At 50.4% G+C, this 20,510-nt stretch overlaps 1 protein-coding gene across 3 annotated transcripts in view; it reads right to left on the bottom strand.

Moving 5' to 3' along the window:
* AHCTF1 (AT-hook containing transcription factor 1) overlaps positions 1-20,510 on the bottom strand; it is a 1,100,496-nt gene that overhangs the window by 513,823 nt on the left and 566,163 nt on the right. For all 3 annotated transcript variants that reach the window (XM_086927206.1, XM_086927204.1, XM_086927205.1), the window contains exon 29: positions 3,590-4,019. In XM_086927206.1, the coding sequence (XP_086783332.1) occupies positions 3,590-4,019 (430 nt within the window). The remainder of the gene's footprint in view (positions 1-3,589; positions 4,020-20,510) is intronic.

The following is a 20,510-nucleotide window of genomic DNA, read 5'->3' on the forward strand; positions in this document are numbered from 1 at the left end:
TCGGAGTCTGGCAATGTCCTCCAACTGCAGAGTACCGGATATAAATGGGGATGTTTCAGGAGCACCGGCCTCAGGACCAGTGGCGGAGAAAGTAGAGATGTACACCTAGGGGTTAGGCCCAATGACAGGAACCAGGTAGGGCCTAAAATACAAATTACGAAAAGAGTACCTGCATTCCCACTTTTTAAATTTCAGAAAAACCACACTATATTCTTTTAGCGGTTAAGTTTTAGTATTCAACCTTTTATTTTCTTAAATGTGATTTTTTTTAATTGGACTCTCTTCCATTCTTAGAGACACATACAATTTATACAATAACAACACATTAACTACACATTTGTACAAATATTTTTCTCCGAAATTAATTTCGCCACAATCACATACTTATATACACCAGTTGCTCCGCTTTTCAATTCAACAGAACCTTCTTCTTGGTATAATTCATCACTACAAGCAGCATGTTAAATAAATATTTGCCTATTTGTCAAACACCATATCACAGTAAAATTAATTCTTTGTGAACTGTGGGGATTTCTTAGTTAATCATGGAACAAATGCCCTTAATTAAATCATTCAAATAGTGAAAACAATCATGAATAAATGCTGACGCGTTTCCAGCCACGCATATATTCTTCACGGGCTTTCATCAGGGCTTTCTTATTATAGGCAAAAGATGAATGATCTATGGAGAAAAAAATAATGAGAAAAAACTAATCAGCACCAGTGTTTCGAACCTTTCTCGCACTTTTTATCCATCCTAGAAGGCCACTTCACAAACCTTCTAGGTGAATCCTAAGTAGAGGATATTTAATAATTTCCAAAGCGTGGGTAGCAGCCAGCGGCAATCATTCTGCAAGAAACAAGGTTCTTGTTCATTCATAATGTGTGCTACACTCTATTTCATGATTCTGACTACGAACACTGGTCAAGTGCCTACCTTGTGTCCATTCCTACTTCATGAACACCCATCATATATCACACTGCGTAGGAGCGCAGGGGATCAAGGGCTGGGGCCGGCTCTGTTGAGAAGAAAATATGGCATTGTGGTATTCTCCTATCTGTTTACTTAAAGGGTGCGTTTTGCTAAGCCATCAGCTCATCGTACCTGTATAAAATTCAGATGATATTCTGGTCATGGCTCTTTTCTTTTTTTCTGCCTATCCGGTCACAAAAGATTCCAGTCCACACATTAGTGTGCGTTCTTTCGCCTATAATAAGAAAGCCCTGATGAAAGCCCGTGAAGAATATATGCGTGGCCGGAAACGCGTCGGCATTTATTCATGATTGTTTTCACGATTTGAACAATTTAATTAAGGGCATTTGTTCCACGATTAACTACGACATCCCCACAGTTCACAAAGAATTAATTTTATTGTGATATGGTATTTGGCAAATATTTATTTGACATGCTGCTTGTAGTGATGAATTATACCAAGTAGCAGTTTCTGTTGAATTGAAAAGCGGAGCAACTGGTGTATATAAGTATGTGATTGTTGCGAAATTAATTTCGGAGTAAAATATTTGTATATATGTGTATTTAATGTGTTATTGTATAAATTGTATGTGTCTCTAAGAATGGAAGAGAGTCCAATTCAAAAAAATCGAATTTAAGAAAATAAAAGGTTGAATAATAAAACTTAACCGCTAAAAGAATATAGTGTGGTTTTCTGAAATTTAAAAAGTGGGAATCCAGGTACTCTTTTTCGTAATTTGGAGAAAGTAGAGATGGCACAACCAGCGCAAATACGGATCCATTGGTGGATCCCTGGGGCCCGACTGTCGCGGGGGCTGGAGCTGCCAGCGTAGATCCCGTAGGGGCCTCTCATGGAACAGTGGGCCCAAGGAACACCGGAGGGGACGGGCCACCCAAATATGAGTGGCATAGTCTCCCAGAACTCTTGTAGTTCATTTGGGGTAGCTTTAGCTTCCAAAAACTTGGGAGAGGCGGAGAGACGGCGTCAGACTCAATGGCAGAGCCAGACCTTGAATGTCAATGATGGCTCGTTTTGCTGGTCAACAGACAAGGTGAAGTCGAAGCACGCTTCAACTTCTTCTTCGTGGGGGAGCGGGTTTACCTGAATGGCCCGACAACTGAGTATGGAGTCAGCGACCACTCCCAGGACCTTCCTCTTGACCAGGATCTGAATCGCTGCGGCGTTGCACGTGGGGTTGCAAGGAGCTTGAGAGATCGCGCCCTCAAGGCCTTCGGGGTTCATAGCGCAGCAACCCTTCGGGTTGTGGTCATGTTCGAGGCACCAAAGGCAAAATAGATGAAGGTCCGATCAGTGACAGGCATGGCAGGGTTTGAAGCCGGCCTTTTTTAATGATATTTCTACCACACAAGAAGGAAAAAAACAACAAAACATCTAAAACCAGTTAGTCAAAAATGGACTATAGGATAGCTCTTTCCGGATCTGTGCTGACAGGCGAGGAAAAAAGTAAATGAATGTCAGTGCTCTGAGGTCGAGCGTATATAGGCATCGCGCACATCACCACATGGAGTCGAACAATGCTGCCTACCGGCCTGCAAGAGAGCTACTGAAGAAACATTTCTGGATCCAGTCTGACGCCTGGTGATAATTCTAAGGTAAGGAATCTGGTGCAAGAAGTCTTTACCTGCTTCTGCAGACGAATAGGTACAGTTCGCAGAATCTGCTCTCATTTAATATTTTTCCCAATAAACACAAATTGCAATGGTCAGACAAAGTCAGAGTATGTGTGTGTACAATAAGTTACTTGTGAGTCCTCTGCACCTGGAGCAAGAAAGACAGAGGGCTTAGATTCTGGAGAGTTAGCCAGCCGTGAGGAAACCAAATCAAATGTTAAGCACCATAATCTCCAGCACAATTCCAGCCACAGCAACTCCCCTGGATCTTCTTTGGGCAACATGACATCACAGGGGTAAAACTTACTGAGTGAGTACAAGAAACTTGTTAGAAAATCCTGGTGTTACTTAGTCAGGGACCTCTGATATTAGGCCAAGGTATCTGATTTGGGTCACATGGGGGGAGCAAACAAGGTTCAGAATGCAATACCACACTGTGTCTAGGGGGCATGTCCAGAACAGAAAGGCTCACCAGGGGTAGGATGCAGTGAAGGGCAAAACTATTTTATTGTCAGCTTCCAAGTGACAAAGTGTGGTGGATGTTTGCCGACTGACCCAGATTTAGTTGGGAGACTGAGTAGCTGCAATATGGTCACAACAGAACATGTGCATACAACAGTTTGATCCCAGTCTACAACTGTCTAACAAGTCAACGTTAGCTTCCAAAAACTTGACAAATGCAGTACATTGGTGTTTAGATGCATTAGTTCGAAATCAGAAACATGATTAATATTAAAACAGAGGCAGAAAATACCCAGCTGCATATTGAAACACAATCATGCAAATTAGAGAAGCGTACTAGTGAATAAAAAAAGGTGCACTTTAAGAAGCCAGGTGATCTGTTTGACACAAACTGGGCATTTAAACTACTTTGATTATATGCTTTGCTAAAGCAGAGACTCGGACATCCACCGTAATGTTAATGTTCTCCAGAAAGGAAAAAAAGCAACTTTAGAGAATGGATTTATAATTTGATAAACTTACTGTGAAGCTGTCCGTTGTTCATTTGTTGATGGTCCAGGTTTTCATTTGTGGGCATCACATCTTGTCCATGTGAATTCTGAAACATAGCAGTCCTCTCTAATGCAGAATACTGTGGATTACTGGCTACGACAACACCACCTCTTTCAAACTCTTCAGGGGACTCTGCATCATGAAATTCCAGGGTGCTCTGGCCTGACCTTGCTGAAACATTGCTGACCTCTTTGGAAGCATCCATTTGTGATGAGTTATTTTCTGGAGCACTCAAAGAGGATTCATCCAGGTCTAGATCAAAACCCACAGGAGGACATGATTCAAACGAAGACACCTTTTCAGTTCCATTTGTCCAAGCAGCTGAGGTTTCATCTGAACATCTCAGTAGAGGAGAATCGAAGAGTAGCAGTTTAGCTTTACAATCACTTGGAGTCTTTAACTGAGAAGCACAATGAAGGCAGACAATTAAAAGATGTAACATATTTAGATTATTTCAAGAAGAGTACAGTATGCATCAGCAAGCACTCTGAAAGACTAATCTCAAATGTTTACTGAAAATGATATCAAGATATTAACAAGGGGAACAAACTGACCAAATACACATTTCCAAGTATTATACAAAAAAAGCACATTACCCCCACAGGCCAATACTTTTATGAAGCTGAAAAACTTGCCCTTGTATCAAAAATCCTTATAAAAAGGACATGACAAGGATACTTTGTCAATCAGACACAGTGCAGGGTTGTGTCATTTAAAAAAATATATATTTGCCAAACGGAAATGATGCTTTAGCAATCTACTTGTCCTGTAAAAAAATATCCACGTGTCCCCTTTGGTGACAAATTAAAGAAGCCTTCTCATTATATGAGGGCTACAAAAGTTTCCTCTCTGATTATCCTCATAATCTATCAGGGTTTAAATTCTAGCAAGGCTCTGATTTTCCCATATATCCGCAAATCTTTGGTTGAGATGCCCGATGAGACTTTGAACACCCACAGGCTTGCATGGTACCAGAATGGAAACCTGTTGTAGGAGGCTGGCTCAGTAAATAGTGTCCACCTATGCAGAGGCAATGTGTGAGAAAGTGCCATCTTTCTTGCATGGTATGCCCCCACTTTTTTTGCTGAACTGCTGATGTGCTTTGACTGAGTGTGCCCTGGGCTCCTGACATTCAGGTGCCCAGGGCCTGTGTTCCTTCCCTAAAACTGTATTGAAGCTTAAACCCAATTGGCATCTCTGGCCACACGTCAACCCCTGGTAAATGATACCCTAGGTACCCAGGGCATTGTGACCTGAGAAGACCCCTAAGGGCTGCAGCACTTATTGTGCCACCCTTAGGGCCCTTGCACCCTGACTTGGCAGACTGAGTGTCCTGGTGCAGACCTAAACAAAGAGTCGACATGGCACACATCCCCGTGTGCCCTGCCCACAAACCCACTGCCCTGACATACATCAGTCAACCCTCTAGCTGGGTGCCCTATGCCAGTGGATTGGGCACAGGTGCATGAGCCCTGTGCCCCTACAGTACCCAGGGCCATTCCGGGGCACTGTAAGTGCAGTGATGCCATTAAGAGGATATGGTGCTGGGAGGTTGTCATTAAGAACTCCACAGCACCATAAAGGCTACACTGAAGACTGACAAGTTTGATATCAAACTTCTCAGCACATTAAACCCACACTGATGCCAGTGTGGGATTTAATGTAAGATGCACTACAGAGGGCATCTTAGAGATGCCCCCTGAAACCTAACCTTCAATCCACATCTGGTCTGAGAGGCTGCCTAGGCTGCCACACAGCAGACCTGTTGCTGGACCTCTGGGTGGAGAGTCCCCGCTCTCCTGGGCCTGCAACAATGCACATCCTGTGCGTGGTGCTAGGCCTCCTCCCCCAGGATGGGAAGGGGCAAGCTTCAAAGGCATACCGCCTTTGTGAGCTTCTCCAGACCACTTGCTGTACTCAGCAACTGGCCCCCACCAGTTCTGACCCCCACCGCGGCGGGAAGACTGGCAGGAAACCCTACGTGAGGAAAGGGGGTGTGCCAGCCTGTGCCAACTCCACCTATCAGGTGGGAAAGACGAGGTGAAGCACAACTCCGGGCTCCGGCCATCTTGAGGATGGGGAGCCCTGCCCAATCAGAGATAGGCTCCTGCTCCCCTCCCACAGGAGAGGAGCAGGATAGGGGGTGTACTCCCCAAGGACAAGGACCTATTGGTCCCTGCCCTTCGCCTACCTGTAACGCCCCTAAATGTAGTATTTAGGGGCACCCTGAACCTTCCTTCCTGAGATCCTGATTTCGAAACAAGAAAGAAGACCAAGAAGAAGACGACCTGTCATGCAGCTGCTAACAAAAGGACGACACCAGCTGACTTGGCCCAAGCCCCATAGGCCTGTTAATCCTGGAACCTGCTCCTGCTAAATCCCGGCGTCTCCTGCGGACAGCAACCTCAAGAACCCTGGAGGACCTGCCTGCCTTGACCCTCTTAGAGACTGGGACTCCCACTAGCAGTGGCTCTGTTCAAACAGCAATACCCCTTGTGCCAGACAGGAACCGCAAGTCCAAACCACCCTGCACCTGCCGAGCCTGACCTGTGCCCGAGTGGACAAAGACCCTGATGACGCCCCCTCCCCGGCGATTCTGACCTGGAATCCAATGCCCAAAGACCCTCCTCGACGACCCAGACGACGCCTGCAGACTCAGAACCAGGGACCCCTCCAACCGCGACCAGCAGAGATTAAGATTTCCCAACGTCCAAATACACCCCGGCACCCGGCGCCCCCGTCCTCCTGTGGCCAACTTCGGGGTGCCTACCTACCCTTCAAGATCCCAACTTACCCCTCATAATGTTGGTCGCTCCATAAAATCCACCGTCCCGAGCCTGCAGCCTTTTTTCCCTTTTCAAGATCTCAATTGAATAACATGGAGCGCCCGACGGCTCAAAAGCACCCTGCACCCAACCGCCCGAGTGCGCTGGCGGGGCAATCTTTGTCCTATCCTACTTCCCCATTTGCCCTGAGCAATTGACCGGAAGCCAAGCTCCCACAGCTGCGTGGCCTGCTAGCCAGCAGCCACCAACCGAAAGGCCCCCTGCCTCTCATTGGATAACATTGGGCCTACCTACCTCTGCACCCAGCTTCCTCTGTGCCGCTGAGGGTGTAGCAACTGTACCTACCTGACCCTGTGGGAGACCCCTGAGTCTATGCCCAGAACCTTAACTCTGCCAGTCAAGTACATACCTACAAGCCAATAACTCACTTTTCTTCCATAGGCTAACATTGACTGGTTTCACTTGGAAATTCTTCTAAGTGTGGAGTTTGGAACTTTAAAATATTCACCTAAAACAGCGAATTCAGATTTACTCACCTGTTATCAGGAGAGACCTCAGTGCTGCACCTTTTAGCACAGCACAAACCCTGAAAAGTACTTTTAACCATACTTACAAGTAAGCTGAATTTTCTTCCATAGGAAACCACTGACTGTTTTTCTGTGAAATTTCTTCTAAGTGTCGATTTTTTCAAACTACAAATATTCTTTAAAAATCGTACCAACTACCAAAACGTAATTACTTAACTGTTTTAGATAGAGGCCCCTGTGCTGAACCGAGGAGTCCAGTACTGGATTACAAAAGTAAAGTGAACATACTTTACCAGCAAATTGAATTTCCTTCCATAGGATAACATTGGTAATTTAAACCGAAAAAGTTTTGAAGTGTCAACTTCTAAAATACAATATTACTCCTTAAAAATCACTACTGCAATCAAAATGCTTTTACTTAACTGTTTACAGCTCATGTCCCGGGACTGAATCTATGATCCAGTCCTGTGGTTAGAAAAGTAATCTACAAAGTAACTAATGGCATTTAACCAGGAATTCCCATTGAGCTCAATGTTGCATTGTGCTTGAAATTGTGCTGCCTATAGCAACAAACTGTAACCATTGCATTCAAAAAGTCTATTCCCTATTTGAGAAGTATTTAACTAAAGTAACTCATCCTGAGAAAGTACATTTTGATACCTTGTTGGTTCTAAAATAAAACAACTATCTTTTGATACAAAACCATTGGCCTAGAGTTCAGTTCTTGAGTGTGTGAGACCATTTGCTGACTGAGTGGGTACAACAAATGCTTTACACGTCCTCTGATGCTGCCTTACTGCTCGACCAAGCTACCACTTTTGAGAGTAAGGTTATATGTAACTTTAGCCTCTGCCAAACCTCTGGGGACTCCATACACACTGTACCTTACTTTGGTCCAGTGTATATAGAGCCACTTTCCTACACACTGTGCACGGAGTCCAACCAACCCTTGGTGATAGAGTTTAGGTCCCTGAAAGCCACAGCTCTCAAGGGTTAGCTGTGGAGAGCAACTCAGGCTTATCCAGGAAGGTGTACAGCAGTTGCATGCATCATGTCGGTCAGTCAACTTTTCACACAGGAAAGAACACCACCATCTTCAGCGGCAGGCAGTCGGTTCCAGAAGTTGTGTCGGAGCGAATCTAAGGACCCACCTTCAGGGGAGCCCTTAAGTAACCCTAAGAAACAGGAAGGACATCTTCTCTGTTGACCCACCTATCAGAGAGGGTCGGGGACGCTACTCAGCTGTCCTAGCCAGTCATATGCTCCCAGGGGCCAAGATTCAACATGGCAAAATCAAGCGGCCACCTGAAGGAGTTCTGGGCACCTCCCTAGGGAGGAGCTGGACAGGGGGTGTTCACTCCCCTGCCCTTTGTGTAGTAGTTTAGGGCCAGAGTGGGAACAAAGGGCCCCGGAACTAGGCAAAACTGGATTATGGAGGGCACCAAATGTGCTCTTCAAAGCAGTCTGGTGGCGCTTCGAAGCGCCCTCATCCTACCCAATTCTAAAAGAGAGGTGGTTCCTTTGCATGAAATCCTTCGCTCAGCTTCCCGTGCCCGAGTTAAGCTCATTACGGCAGCAGCGCGGGCAGGCAATCAGACCATGGAATGCCACACAGGTAGGTGTGTGGGGTCCTCTAAGGAGCCCCCCAATACAGGGTATCATGCAATTAATAATGGAATTAGTGCAGTTGCATGATTCCAACATGTTTGATACCAAACATGATCCAAGTACGAGGCAGTCAAATGTTAGTGTCCACTTCATACCTTATTATGGCTTTCCCGCATTTACAAAACCCAGAAAATGAAGTCTGGGGTTTGTAGGGACTCCTATGCTCATGCAAGGGTACACACACACTTAGAACCATGAACCCTGCCCGTGGACTGAAGGGCCTACCTTAAGGGTGACATATGTTAGAAGTGTAGTGACCGGGTTGTGTAAGAAAGTGGGTTTCTGGTGCAGTAACCCCCCCCCACCTTTTGGCAGACTACTGATGCACGTTTCCTTGGTGTGCCCTGGGTCCCTGCCAATCAGGTTCCCAGGGCCTGTGTTCTTTCCCCAAAACTAACCCAATTGGCTTCTCTGGCCACAGGTCAGCCCCTGGTAAATGGTACCACATGTAACCAGGGCACTGTGACCAGGGAAGAACTCTAAGGTCTGCAGCACTTATTGTGCCACCCTTAGAGGCCTTGTACCTTTACACACACACTGCCTTTTCAGGCTGCGTGTTTTGGTGCAGAACAAAGTAAAGAGTTGATGCAGAACAAAGTAAAGAAGTGCAGAACAAAGTAAAGAGTCGACCTGGTACACATCCCTGTGTGCAATGCCTACAACCCACTGCCCTGGCATAGACCAGTCACCCCTCTAGCTGGGTGCCATATGCCAGTGGTGAGGGTACAGGTGCATGAGCCCGGTACCCCTACAGTGCCTAAGTCCATTCTTAGGCATTGTAAGTGCAGTACTGCCAATAAGAGTATATAGTGCTGGGAGCTTGCCATTACTAACTCTAAAGAACGCTAATGGCTGCACCGAAAACTGAGAAGCTTGGTATCAAACTTCTCAGCACATGAAACCCACACTGATGCCAGTGTGGGATTTAATGAGATGCCCCCTGAAAAACGACCAGCCTCTGGTGGGTTCCCTGACTGGTACACACAAGCCAGCCACCATAAGCCATGTTTCTGGACGCCTAAGGTGGGAGCCTACGCTCCTTGAGCCCAGAAACAAAGCATTTCCTGGGCGGAGGTTTTCACACCTCCCCCAGGCCAAGAAGAGCCATCTGTGGCAGGGGAGCTTCAAAGGCATTGCAGCCTTTGTAATGCGACCCCCAGGGTCTCCTGCTATCAGGAGCAGGCCCCCTTCCTGTCTACCCTCCCTTTCGGGGGGAAGACAGGCGGGAAAAACTAGGCAGCCTAGAAGGTGTGCCCACCTCTGCGAACTCCACCGCTTAAGTGGGGGAGGCGAGGGGAAGCCCACTCTCCAGTGCTAGCCATCTTGCAGATGGCAGGCACTCCCCAATCAGGACTAGGGATTGTGCTTACTCCCCCATGTGGGGTGAGCACACCAAGGGTGTAGTCAACCTAAGGTCAGTAGCCCATTGGCTACTAACCTCAAGACCCCTAAAATGCCCCCTAAATACAGTATTTAGGGGGGCAGCCCTGAACCAAGAAAGCAGTTCCAGAAACGATAAGAAGAAGGACCAAAGAGCCGTGCAGAGCTAACAAGAGGACGATCCCCACTGACTTGGCCCCATCCATACAGGTCTGTCTCCTCTCGAACCTGCTCCTGCGAAATCCTGGTGTGTCCTGCAGCCAGCAAACTCAAGGAACCCGGTGGACCTGCCTGCCTTCACTTCTAAAGACTGCATCTCCTGTGAACACAGGATTTGTTCAAACTGCCCGCCCCCCCCCCCCCCCCCCCCCCCCCCCCCCAACCGTGACCAGGAGCTGGTAAGAAGATCTGACCCCAAAAGGCACCCCTGCACCGGATGCCCCACGGTCTTGTGTGCCCAAATCGAAGGTGCCTAGCCAACCCTTAACTTCCCGACTTACCTCTCCAAGTGGTAGTCGCACCCAGAAGTCCTTCATCTCTGTGCCTGCAGTGTTGTTGCAAACCTGAGGTTCTCCATATAAAACAGGGCGCCGAGGTCGAAACAGCACTCTGCACCCGGCCGCCCCAGTGCCGCTGAGGGTGCACATTTTGAGCACCTTTGTTTCCTCATTTGCCCTGGCCCTAACCCTAGTAGCTTTGCTCCCACAACCCAGTGGCCTGCTTGCCAGCAGCCACCAAGCGGAGGCCCCTATATACCCCATTGGATAACATTGGGTCTCAACACTCTGCACCCGGCTGCCCCAGTGCAGCTGAGGGTTCAATAACAGTGAATCATTGACCCTGGGGGACCCCTGAGACTAACCCCAGAACGTTAACTCCCACAGTCATTTACTTACCTGTGAACCATTGCACAAGTTACTACTTGTGCAACACTATATCTGTAAGAGACATAAGTCAGTGATAGGATCCTTACCTTAGAATTTTCCCAGGCGTCAGACTGGATCCGGAACGTTTTGGATCAGCAGTACCCCTGCACGTCGCTAGGTGGAGTCGTGCGGCTCCGCGTCCATCGCAGGTGTCGTAAGCGCCGAGATGATGTCATGGAGACTACACAGCCGCCACCCATGCGCACGGACATCAGTTCGGTACACGACATACCGCGCCAGGAACACAGAGCCATGCAAGAAACTGACCACTGGTGCCAAGAAACTATGGCCCTGAAAGGGATTACCTTAACCCTAGAAATCAGTTCGCAGAACGGGGGAGGATGGGTGGGGCAGTAAGGAATGTATCACTAATGAACAAGTTACTTACCTTCGGTAACGCTTTTCTGGTGGATACAGTATCTGCCTGCGGATTCCTCAACTTATGAATATCCCCAGCGCCAGCATTCCGCAGAAATTTTTCCTAGCTCTCTGTGCCAACGAGGTCGTCATGGCTCCGCACGTGGCTCCGCAGGACATCACCGAAGCCATTAGAAGACCACGTAGGCGTGATGACGTCTGTTCCACCCATTTTTTCTGTGCCACCGAAGCAAAACGGGCGGACCAACCACAGACACAATGTATATATAGTACACAGAATTCACATAAATACACTCAGTGTATAAAGAAATAAGAAAGCTTACATTTCATACAAGCCAACAATAAACAAAAAAAGAGGCAATAAAGACTTGAGTACACAAAAATACATCAATTAACCAATACCTCATCTTTTAACGTATAAAAAGGTGGACAACGGGGAGGAGGGTGGGTCAGTGAGGAATTCACAGGCAGATACTGTATCCACCAGAAAAAGTTTTACCGAAGTAAGTACCTTGTTCTTCTGATGGATACATCTGCCTGTGGATTCCTCACCTTATGAATAGAATCCCACAGCAGTCCAAATTCCAGAGGAGGGTATCCACCCTTTTAAACCAAAAAGCCTTGTGAAAAAGAGCGCGCAAAATGGCCGTCCCTCCTCACCTCAGAATCCAAGCAAGGGACAAGGCAGAAGTAGACAACTTAGCCCTGGTGGAATGAGCTCTAATGCCTACAGGAGGCTCCTTACCAGCCAGAAAGTAGCATATCTTGATGCACAAGATGATCCACCTGGATAAAGTGCGCTTGTGCACTGTCTTGCCCTTCATACGACCAGCATATCCAACAAAGAGCTGATCATCTTGATGAAAGTCCTTTTTTCTATCCAAATAGAAGCTAATCGCCCTCTTTGGATCCAAACGATGAAGCCTCTCATCCTCCTCGTATGGGTGAGGAGGAGAATAAAAAGTTGGGAGGGTAATGGACTGACCTAGGTGGAAGGGAATGACCACTTTAGGCAGAAAAGCAGCCTTGGTCCTGAGTACCAACCTTTCAGCATGTATGGTCAGAAAAGAAGGCTTTGAACTCAAAGCTTAGAGCTCACTCACCCGCCTAGCCGAAGTGATAGCCACTAGAAAGACTGTTTTAAAAATCAGTAGTCTCAAAGGACAACTATGGAGAGGTTAGAACGTAGAACTCATTAAAAAAGTTAACACCGGATTCAAATCCCACTGGGACATAAAAAAAGGTGTGGGCAGAAATAGGTTAGTAAGCCCCTTAATGAACTGTAAGACTATAGGATACTTAAAAAGAGAAGGCTGGGGGGGCGTGACCAAGATGGCGGCGGAGTAGGACGTGTCTCCGAGTCCCCCCGGCGCCTAGGTCCTAACAGCATTGTAAAGCACCCTCCCCGGGCCGATACTCACCTGGGGGACGGCTTGAGACGGCTTCGCGCTGTTGCAGGGGTTCGATTGGTGGGTCTCCGGTCCCTCCCGGTGCCCGGAGCGAGGTGTTGGGTGTTGTGGCCTGTCCGCTGATCGGCTACCGGAGCTGCTCCTGGGCGAGTAGAGAGGCGGCGGGGACCTTAGCTCTGCTTTGCCGCCTGAACTCTTCTGCCCGTGCCTGGCAGTGGATCCACGGCCGCTAGCTCTGAGCGGTGGACGGCGCGGGTGCCGTGACGGCCGCAGCTGAGGCGGCCCGCCTGACGAACCGGAGCTACGGCCGAAAGCGAAAGGGACCAGAGGCGGGTGTTTCCAGAGCCCGAGGCTTTGAGGCCTGTGCGGGGCTGAGGCGGCAGGGCTGGACACTGCCTGAAGCCCCCCCGCTGGGTGTTGCCGCCTGAGTGCGGGGAGTGGGGGCAGGAGATCGGACCCCCCCCCCCCCCCCCCCCCCCGGAGTGTCGATCATCTTGGGCTGCCTCCTGGAGACTACGAATAGCCTGGGGCACGGGCCCGCACGCGGCCTGGGCCGCTTACAGGCCTGAGCGACCCAGCCCTCGGGGCCCACCTGAGAAGGGGCCTTGCGCCACAGCTGAAGACGGAGGTGGTGACTTGGACGCCTGGTGGTGCGCTGCCACTGGAGTGAGGGAGGCTGACGGAACCTGGAGGGCCAATTGATCTTGGCGAGGCACCATTGCAGACGCAGCCGGGAAGCGAGGCACGCCGGAGAGTGAGGTCACAACGAGAGGCCGGGCGAATCGTGAGTGCGGGGACTGGCGGGGACGGGGCCTTGCCACGAACCCGTTCTTTTGAGCTACTCGTGCCTGGGGTTTTTCCGGCATGGTGGTGCCTTCCCCCTATAGACCCGAGGTGCGGACTGCTGGAGAGTGAAGCGGCTGGGAGCTCCTGGATTACCTTTGGCGGCCCCCTGCCTCCCGGGGCTGGCTTCATACCGCCGCCTGCGTGGGCCACAGCATCGCGGCCCGGGACTTGCGTGCGGTGACCCACGGCGGCCCCCTGCCTCTCTTGCGGGTGATAGCCACAACCGCCTGGGCTGAACGCTCGAGCTGAGACGGCAGCGGCGTCATCACTTGGTCCCTGGGTGGGGTGGACCGCATCTACCGGCCGGGGACATCGCTTGCGGGCGTAGGCCAGTGGGGTTCGCGCTGCCCCCCCGGGCTGTTTGGAGTGATTCCCTGCCGCTGTGGTGGACGGTGCTCCACCCTGCTGGAGAGGCGTACCCTACCTGCATAAGGGGATTCTCAGCTGCTCCACAGTCCGGATGCTCTTGGGGGCGCATGGAACGCAAAATCACACGCCACTCGAACGGTTCTCTTTGGACTATCGGTTTGAGAGGCTCTGCTGCGGCAGGGTGCTTTGAGGGCCCCACAGTGCTACCCTGACGCTGAACATAGCGGCGCTCCGGGGCAGCTATAAGTGATTTGCACCGACGGCGAAGAGTCGGGTCTGACACTCTGTCTGGCATAGTGGGGAAGGCGGAGACGGCGCAATGTCCACCAAACCCCGTAAGGAGAAGCCGGACACGGATGCTCCACCGAGGGGAGCCCAACAGTCGTTATCACCATGTACCCGCGCCTCGCCCAAACAGAAGGACGATGATGCGCCCGCACTAAGGCTTTCATGCTGGAACTTTTCTCTGCTATAAAGGAGGACATCTCGGAGCTCCGCTCCCACCTCGCCTCAGATCTTCGCGAGGTGAGGAGGGATGTGGATGGCATTGGAGAGCGAGTGGTCACACTGGAGGACCATGACTTGGGTCTGGCTGGCGAGGTGCACCAGCTCCAGCAGAACGTAATCCGGCTTACGGAGCAGAATTTAGACCTCCAGGCCCACGCGGAGGACTTGGAGAACAGGTCTCGCCGGAACAACATCCGCATCTCAGCCGTGCCCTGGGACGGGGAAGCTGGAGACTTGCGGGCTATGTGGAGGCTCTCTTCCTACAGATCCTGGGAGAAGAGGATCTCCAGGAGATTCGTATGGACAGGGTTCATAGAGTTGGTCTGCCGAGAGGCGGGGGGGCTCCACCCCCTGATATCCTAGTTTGCATCCACGACTTCCAACTGAAGGAACGCATCCTTCGGAAAGCTTGTGGGATTTCCTCATTGCAATTTCGGGACCATCGCCCCCAGCTGTTCCAGGAGAGGCGTGAATTTCAGCCTGTGACGGCCTTTTTGCGCAATCAGAATGTGGCCTACTCCTGGGCACATCCCTTTCGCCTTATCTTCAGATGGCAAAATAGGTTGGTTCAAATCAGACCCCTGCAGGATGCCAAGACCCTCCTGGGCTTGGATGACGCTGCCCCTTCCCCGAGAGGAGGGGGCTCCCTGACGAGACAGAGACGGCGCTCCCAATCCTGGCAAAGAGTGGGACGGACGGCTGCATCGAGGAGGCCGGACCCCACAGTTAGCCTTCAGGAGAGAGGTGCATCAGTTGCCTTGGTGGCGACAGTGACGGAGGCTCAGTCGCAGGACAGCTCTGGAGCGGCCTGAGCCCAGGGAGAAGGTTGGTTGGCGTCGGAGGGACACCTCCCTTTCAGGTACCGTCGGTACTTATGTACTTTTGGGAAGGCACCCCGGACCGGAGCTTTGGGGGAATACCAACTGTTGCCACGACCCCCGCCCCTTGAGGGTTCCTACGGACGTCCACACCCTGGGATTGTCCATTCCTCTGTTGTTCATGGTGAGCTTTTTTGTGAGACTCTTAGTTGTTTCATTGTCTTCTGTTGGTTTATTGGTAGAGTTCCTGGGTCTGGGAGGGGGAGGGAGCCTGGGGAGGGGGGGGGGGATAGGGGGCTGGGGGGACAGTGGTGGTGGCCAAGGTGTGTGGAGGTATACAGCCTCCAGTTTGTGGTATGTTGTGTGGCTGCGTTCTGACCGACCAAGATTGGGTTCTGGTGCGCTGAGAGTCCGCTGTGACGAGTCTGCTGCTTCGATGGCTGCGTGGTCCTGGTGTCCTGGTGCGGGTGGGGGAGGAGAGGTAGGGTGGAATCAACAGATGCACGGGGTTGGATTGTGGAGGGGCGGCGCCGGGGGGAATGGGGGGTGGGGATAGAGAACCGGGTTGTTGGACGGAGTACACTATCCTGGATCCTGCTCTGTGTAATGACTCTTACTATTGCGCACTATTGCAATCCGGGCGGTGGCGGGATTGGAGGGAGGGGGTTGGGCCGATCGGTGTATGTCTGCTGATGGAGAAGGAGGGGGACATTAATTTGTAATGTCGATCACTATAGGAACATGGAATGCGAAAGGTTTGAATTCCCTAAAGAAACGCCAGAAAGTTTGGAAATATATAAATGATCATCAGTTGAATGTGGTGGGCCTTCAGGAGACCTATCTAGCGCGGAAGGACGAGTCCCGCCTCAAACCTAAGCAGTTTCCCCTTATTTACAGATCATCCGCCCCCACGAAGCATAGGGGAGTGGCCCTTCTCTTCCGCTCTGTCCTCCACTTCCAGCCCTTGGGGATGCGTAGCGACAAGGAGGGCCGCTGGCTCATGGTTAAAGGCCTGCTTCGTGACAAACTATGCACGTTTTTGGTTTTGTATGCTCCGAATGTAGGCCAAAATGGTTATGTTCAGGACCTTTTGCGGAAGGTGGAGGACTTTGTCGAGGGGGTCCTATTTTTAATGGGGGACTTTAATCTGGTTTGGGATAGGGAGTTAGATAGCTCTCACCAACAGAGGTCCGATACTAGTCTGTTCTCCGCTGAGACGCAGCGACTGATCGGCGACATGGGGCTAGTGGACGGCTGGCGTTCTCTCCATCCCCACTCTCGGGATTTCACCTTCTTCTCCCATGTTCACCACTCTTATTCCCGCTTAGACCACATTTTTTTGAGTCAATCCCTTAGAGGAGACATCCGCGGAACCAGAATCTTCCCGCTTTCGGACCACAGCTTGCTCGCTCTTTGCCTCCAATGGACGGCAGGGGGAGACTGCCAGCGCAAGTGGTACTTTCCGGCCTCTCTTGTCCGAGACGAGACCTCATGTAAGGGACTCCGCAAGGCCATCCGTGAGTTCTTTGATCGCAACCCAGTTCAAGATACGTCAGTGTTGAACACGTGGGACGCCTTTAAGGCGTCTCTGAGGGGCACATGCTTGGCACTCAATGCTAACCTTAATAAGTTGCGGAGGAAGGAACGTGAGGAGTTGGAAAGGGAGCTCTCCGCTCTTGAACAGGCACATAAACAGAACCCTTCTAGGCTGACACTTCGTCCACTGACGGCGGTCAGGGGGAAACTTAGGGCTCATTATAATAATAGAGCGGAGTTTACCCTACTGAAATTGCGCTGCCTCTCCTACTCCCAAGGGAATAAAGTGGGGAAACACTTAGCTTGACAACTCAGGTACCAAAGAGTGAAGGAATACATAGGGGGTATCCGGGATACAACCGGGATTGTGCAGCACCGCGACAAGGTCAAGGCTGACCTCTTCGGTGACTTCTACGCCTCGCTCTACACGGGAGATGCCCTAGACCCCGAGAAACAACGTGACTTCTTAAGCACCCTCCCACTACCCCAGGTCTCCTCAGAGTGGAATGAGCTGCTCGCGGCCCTCTTCACTAGAGAAGAGGTCTTGGGAGCCATTAAGGCTTTCAAGCCCCATAAGGCACCTGGGGCGGAAGGCTATACGGCTCTTTTTTATCAGACCTTTGCCAGCGAGTTGTTCAATTTTTTGGTGCACCTTTTTAATGGCATGGCTGACGCCGGGGAAACGTCGGGATCCATGGCCGAGGCTGTAATCTCGGTTATTCCCAAACCGGGGAAGGACCCATTCAAATGCTCCTCATATAGACCAATAGCCCTTCTCAATCTCGACGCCAAGCTATACTCCTCCATCATTGCGAACAGGCTCCAGGAACTGATGGCGGCACTCATTCACCCGGACCAGTCTGGATTCATTAAGGGACGCCAGACTCACGATAATACCAGAAGGGTGATACACCTAATAGAGAAGGCTAGTACATTCAAGATTCCGGCGGTTCTGGTGGGCCTTGATGCAGAAAAGGCCTTCGACCGGGTGGACTGGGGCTTCTTGTTCTACACCCTGTCGGCCTTTGGTTTCTCGGCTAAACTCCTTTCGATGATCAAGGAAAACTACAGCAGCCCCCGCTCTAGAGTAGCGGTTAATGGCCACCTGTCGGCATTTTTCTCGCATTCAAGAGGCACCAGACAGGGCTGTCCCCTCTCCCCCCTGCTCTTCGCCCTGAGCATTGAGCCATTAACTTTGGCCATACGGGAGCACCAGGAGATCCAATGTACACTTTCACATGTACGCCGATGACACCCAACTTTACCTCAAATTACAATCCCCCAATGACATCCTGCTCCTGAACTCAAGGATCAGATGCACCCAATCCTGGCTTGCCGATAATCACCTCAACCTCAATGCCCTGAAAACAGAGTTCCTTCTGATCTCACCTCCAGCGAAGATATCCACCACTCAAATCTGGCTTAAACTCCTAACCGCACTCAATGTCCAATCCACCATCGTGGACTCAGCAAAATCTTTAGGCATAACACTCGACACCAATCTCAACATGCAGCAACATATCAGCAAGGCAACAAAGGGAGCGAACTTCCAGATCAATACTCTGAGGAAACTTAAACCCTACCTCCCAGCCAAAGACTTCCAAACCGCAGTACAAGCACTAGTCCCACGAATTGAATACGGCAGCAACGCCCTCTGCGGACTCCCCCTAACTAAGCACCTCTAATAGCTTCTCTAAATGCTGCAGCGAGACTCATCACTGGGTCAAAAAAGCACTCCCACATTACCCCTGACTTGAAATCCCTGAACTGGCTGCCTTTTGAAGCCAGAATACATCTGAAAATCGCCTGCATGACACACGAGGCGGTACACCTAAACTCACCCGGCTACCTCGCTCAGAAATTGACAATCTCTGGGGGAATTAGAAACACGAGAGGCACAAACAATCTTCTGCTGAAACCTCGAAGATTCCGGAAGGAAAAAACATACAAGCGCTCCTTCTCAGGAATGGCGCCTAGGATTTGGAACTCACTCCCTCCCGAAACCAGGCTTATCTCTCCCACTACACTCTTTAAAAAAAGAAGTAAAAGCTATCCTCATGGCTAAATACACTTGAACTACTATCTCGAACTCTGTTAACACCCTGCACCGATCTGTACTACATGTTTGACCCCTTTACTTATTTGTATGAGTTGTCTTATTACTCACATGATTGGCTTTGCAGCCACCTATTTGGACTGTGTGATCTATTGATTTACTTGTTTGACTATGTTCCCTCATGTACCCCTCTATGTAAAGCGTTCTGATATCTGCGAAGATCTTGTTCGCGCTATATAAAACTTTGAAAATAAATAAATAAATAAAATAAATTCCCTTTACGGGAGAGCAACACAAGATTACCCTATTCGCCAATGACGTTCTCCTTTCCCTTATGGATCCAGCTCAATCCCTTCCGCACGTCCAGGACACCTTGTCGCACTTCGAGGAGGTGGCAGGCTTTAGGGTCAACTATGATAAATCCTATATTCTCAATCTCACGCTCTCTTCGGCAGAGGTGGACCGACTGCTGCCGGCTCACACCGCTGTTGTGGGCTTCCAACTCCATCTTGTACTTGGGGATCCATTTAACTCCCACGATAGGGAAGTTGTACTCCTCGAACTTCCCCCCGTTATTGGCGAAGGTACAGGGCGACCTCGGCCGCTGGAAACAGATGTTCATATTGTGGTTGGGGAGAATTCACGCACTCAAGATGACCCTTCTCCCCAAATTTTTATACCTTTTCCAGGCACTTCCTATTCCACTGGAGATGGACTTCTTCCGGCGCCTCAAAACGCAAATGCTCCGTTTCATCTGGCAATGGGGACGGGCACGTTTTTCTTTTACCACCCTCCGCCGGCCACGGAAAGAGGGTGGAGCGGGCCTCCCCGATATGCACTTATATTACAAGGCAGCGCAGCTACGTGTTTTAGTGGAATGGTCCCAACAGACCTCGGAGAAACACTGGCTACATATGGACAGAAGTGTGGCGGGGAGAACGATATGGGACCTGGTGTGGAAGCCTAAGGGATAGGCCCAAGAACGCGTACATTAGTACCCCCACCAGTACTACCTTGAAAGTGTGGGATACGGTATCTAGTGATGAGCGATGGACGTCTTTCCCATCTCCTTTCACGCCTTTACACTTCAACCCAGCTTTTCCACCAGCCCTACGGGAGGGCACCTTTGATGCGTGGAGGAAGGGGGGATGCCATGCGCTCACGCACTTGTTTCATGGCTATACCCCACTCACCTTCGAGAATTGCATGCGGGATTACGGAGTCCCCGTATCTGAACGTTTCCACTACATTCAGCTGCTCCATTGGGCTACGTCGCCCGCAGTCGGAGATGCGGCCACAAGACCGCTCGCCCCATTCGAGGCTTTCCTATCCCGGACATCCACCATGAAGGGCGTCATCTCATTCATTTATAACCTCCTTCTCTCTTCCGCCGTATCGCCAAGGCCAAGATATATGGGACTCTGGGAGGAACTCTTTGGGCGCAATATTTCAGAGGTGGAATGGTCGTACCCATGGCGCGACACCGCCGCACACAATCACTCGGTGGAACTCCGGGAGGCACATCTTAAGACTCTCATGGACTGGTACTTGTACCCAGCCAAGTTGCATCGGATCTTCCCGAACTCTTCGGATAGATGCTGGAGGGGCTGCGGCCTCTTGGGAGACTTCCGCCACATCTGGTGGGACTGCCCGATCATCTGCCCATATTGGGAGGAGATCCTATC

This window comes from Lissotriton vulgaris, chromosome 6 (genome assembly GCF_964263255.1).
Source record: "Lissotriton vulgaris chromosome 6, aLisVul1.2, whole genome shotgun sequence".
Lineage (NCBI taxonomy): Eukaryota > Metazoa > Chordata > Amphibia > Caudata > Salamandridae > Lissotriton > Lissotriton vulgaris.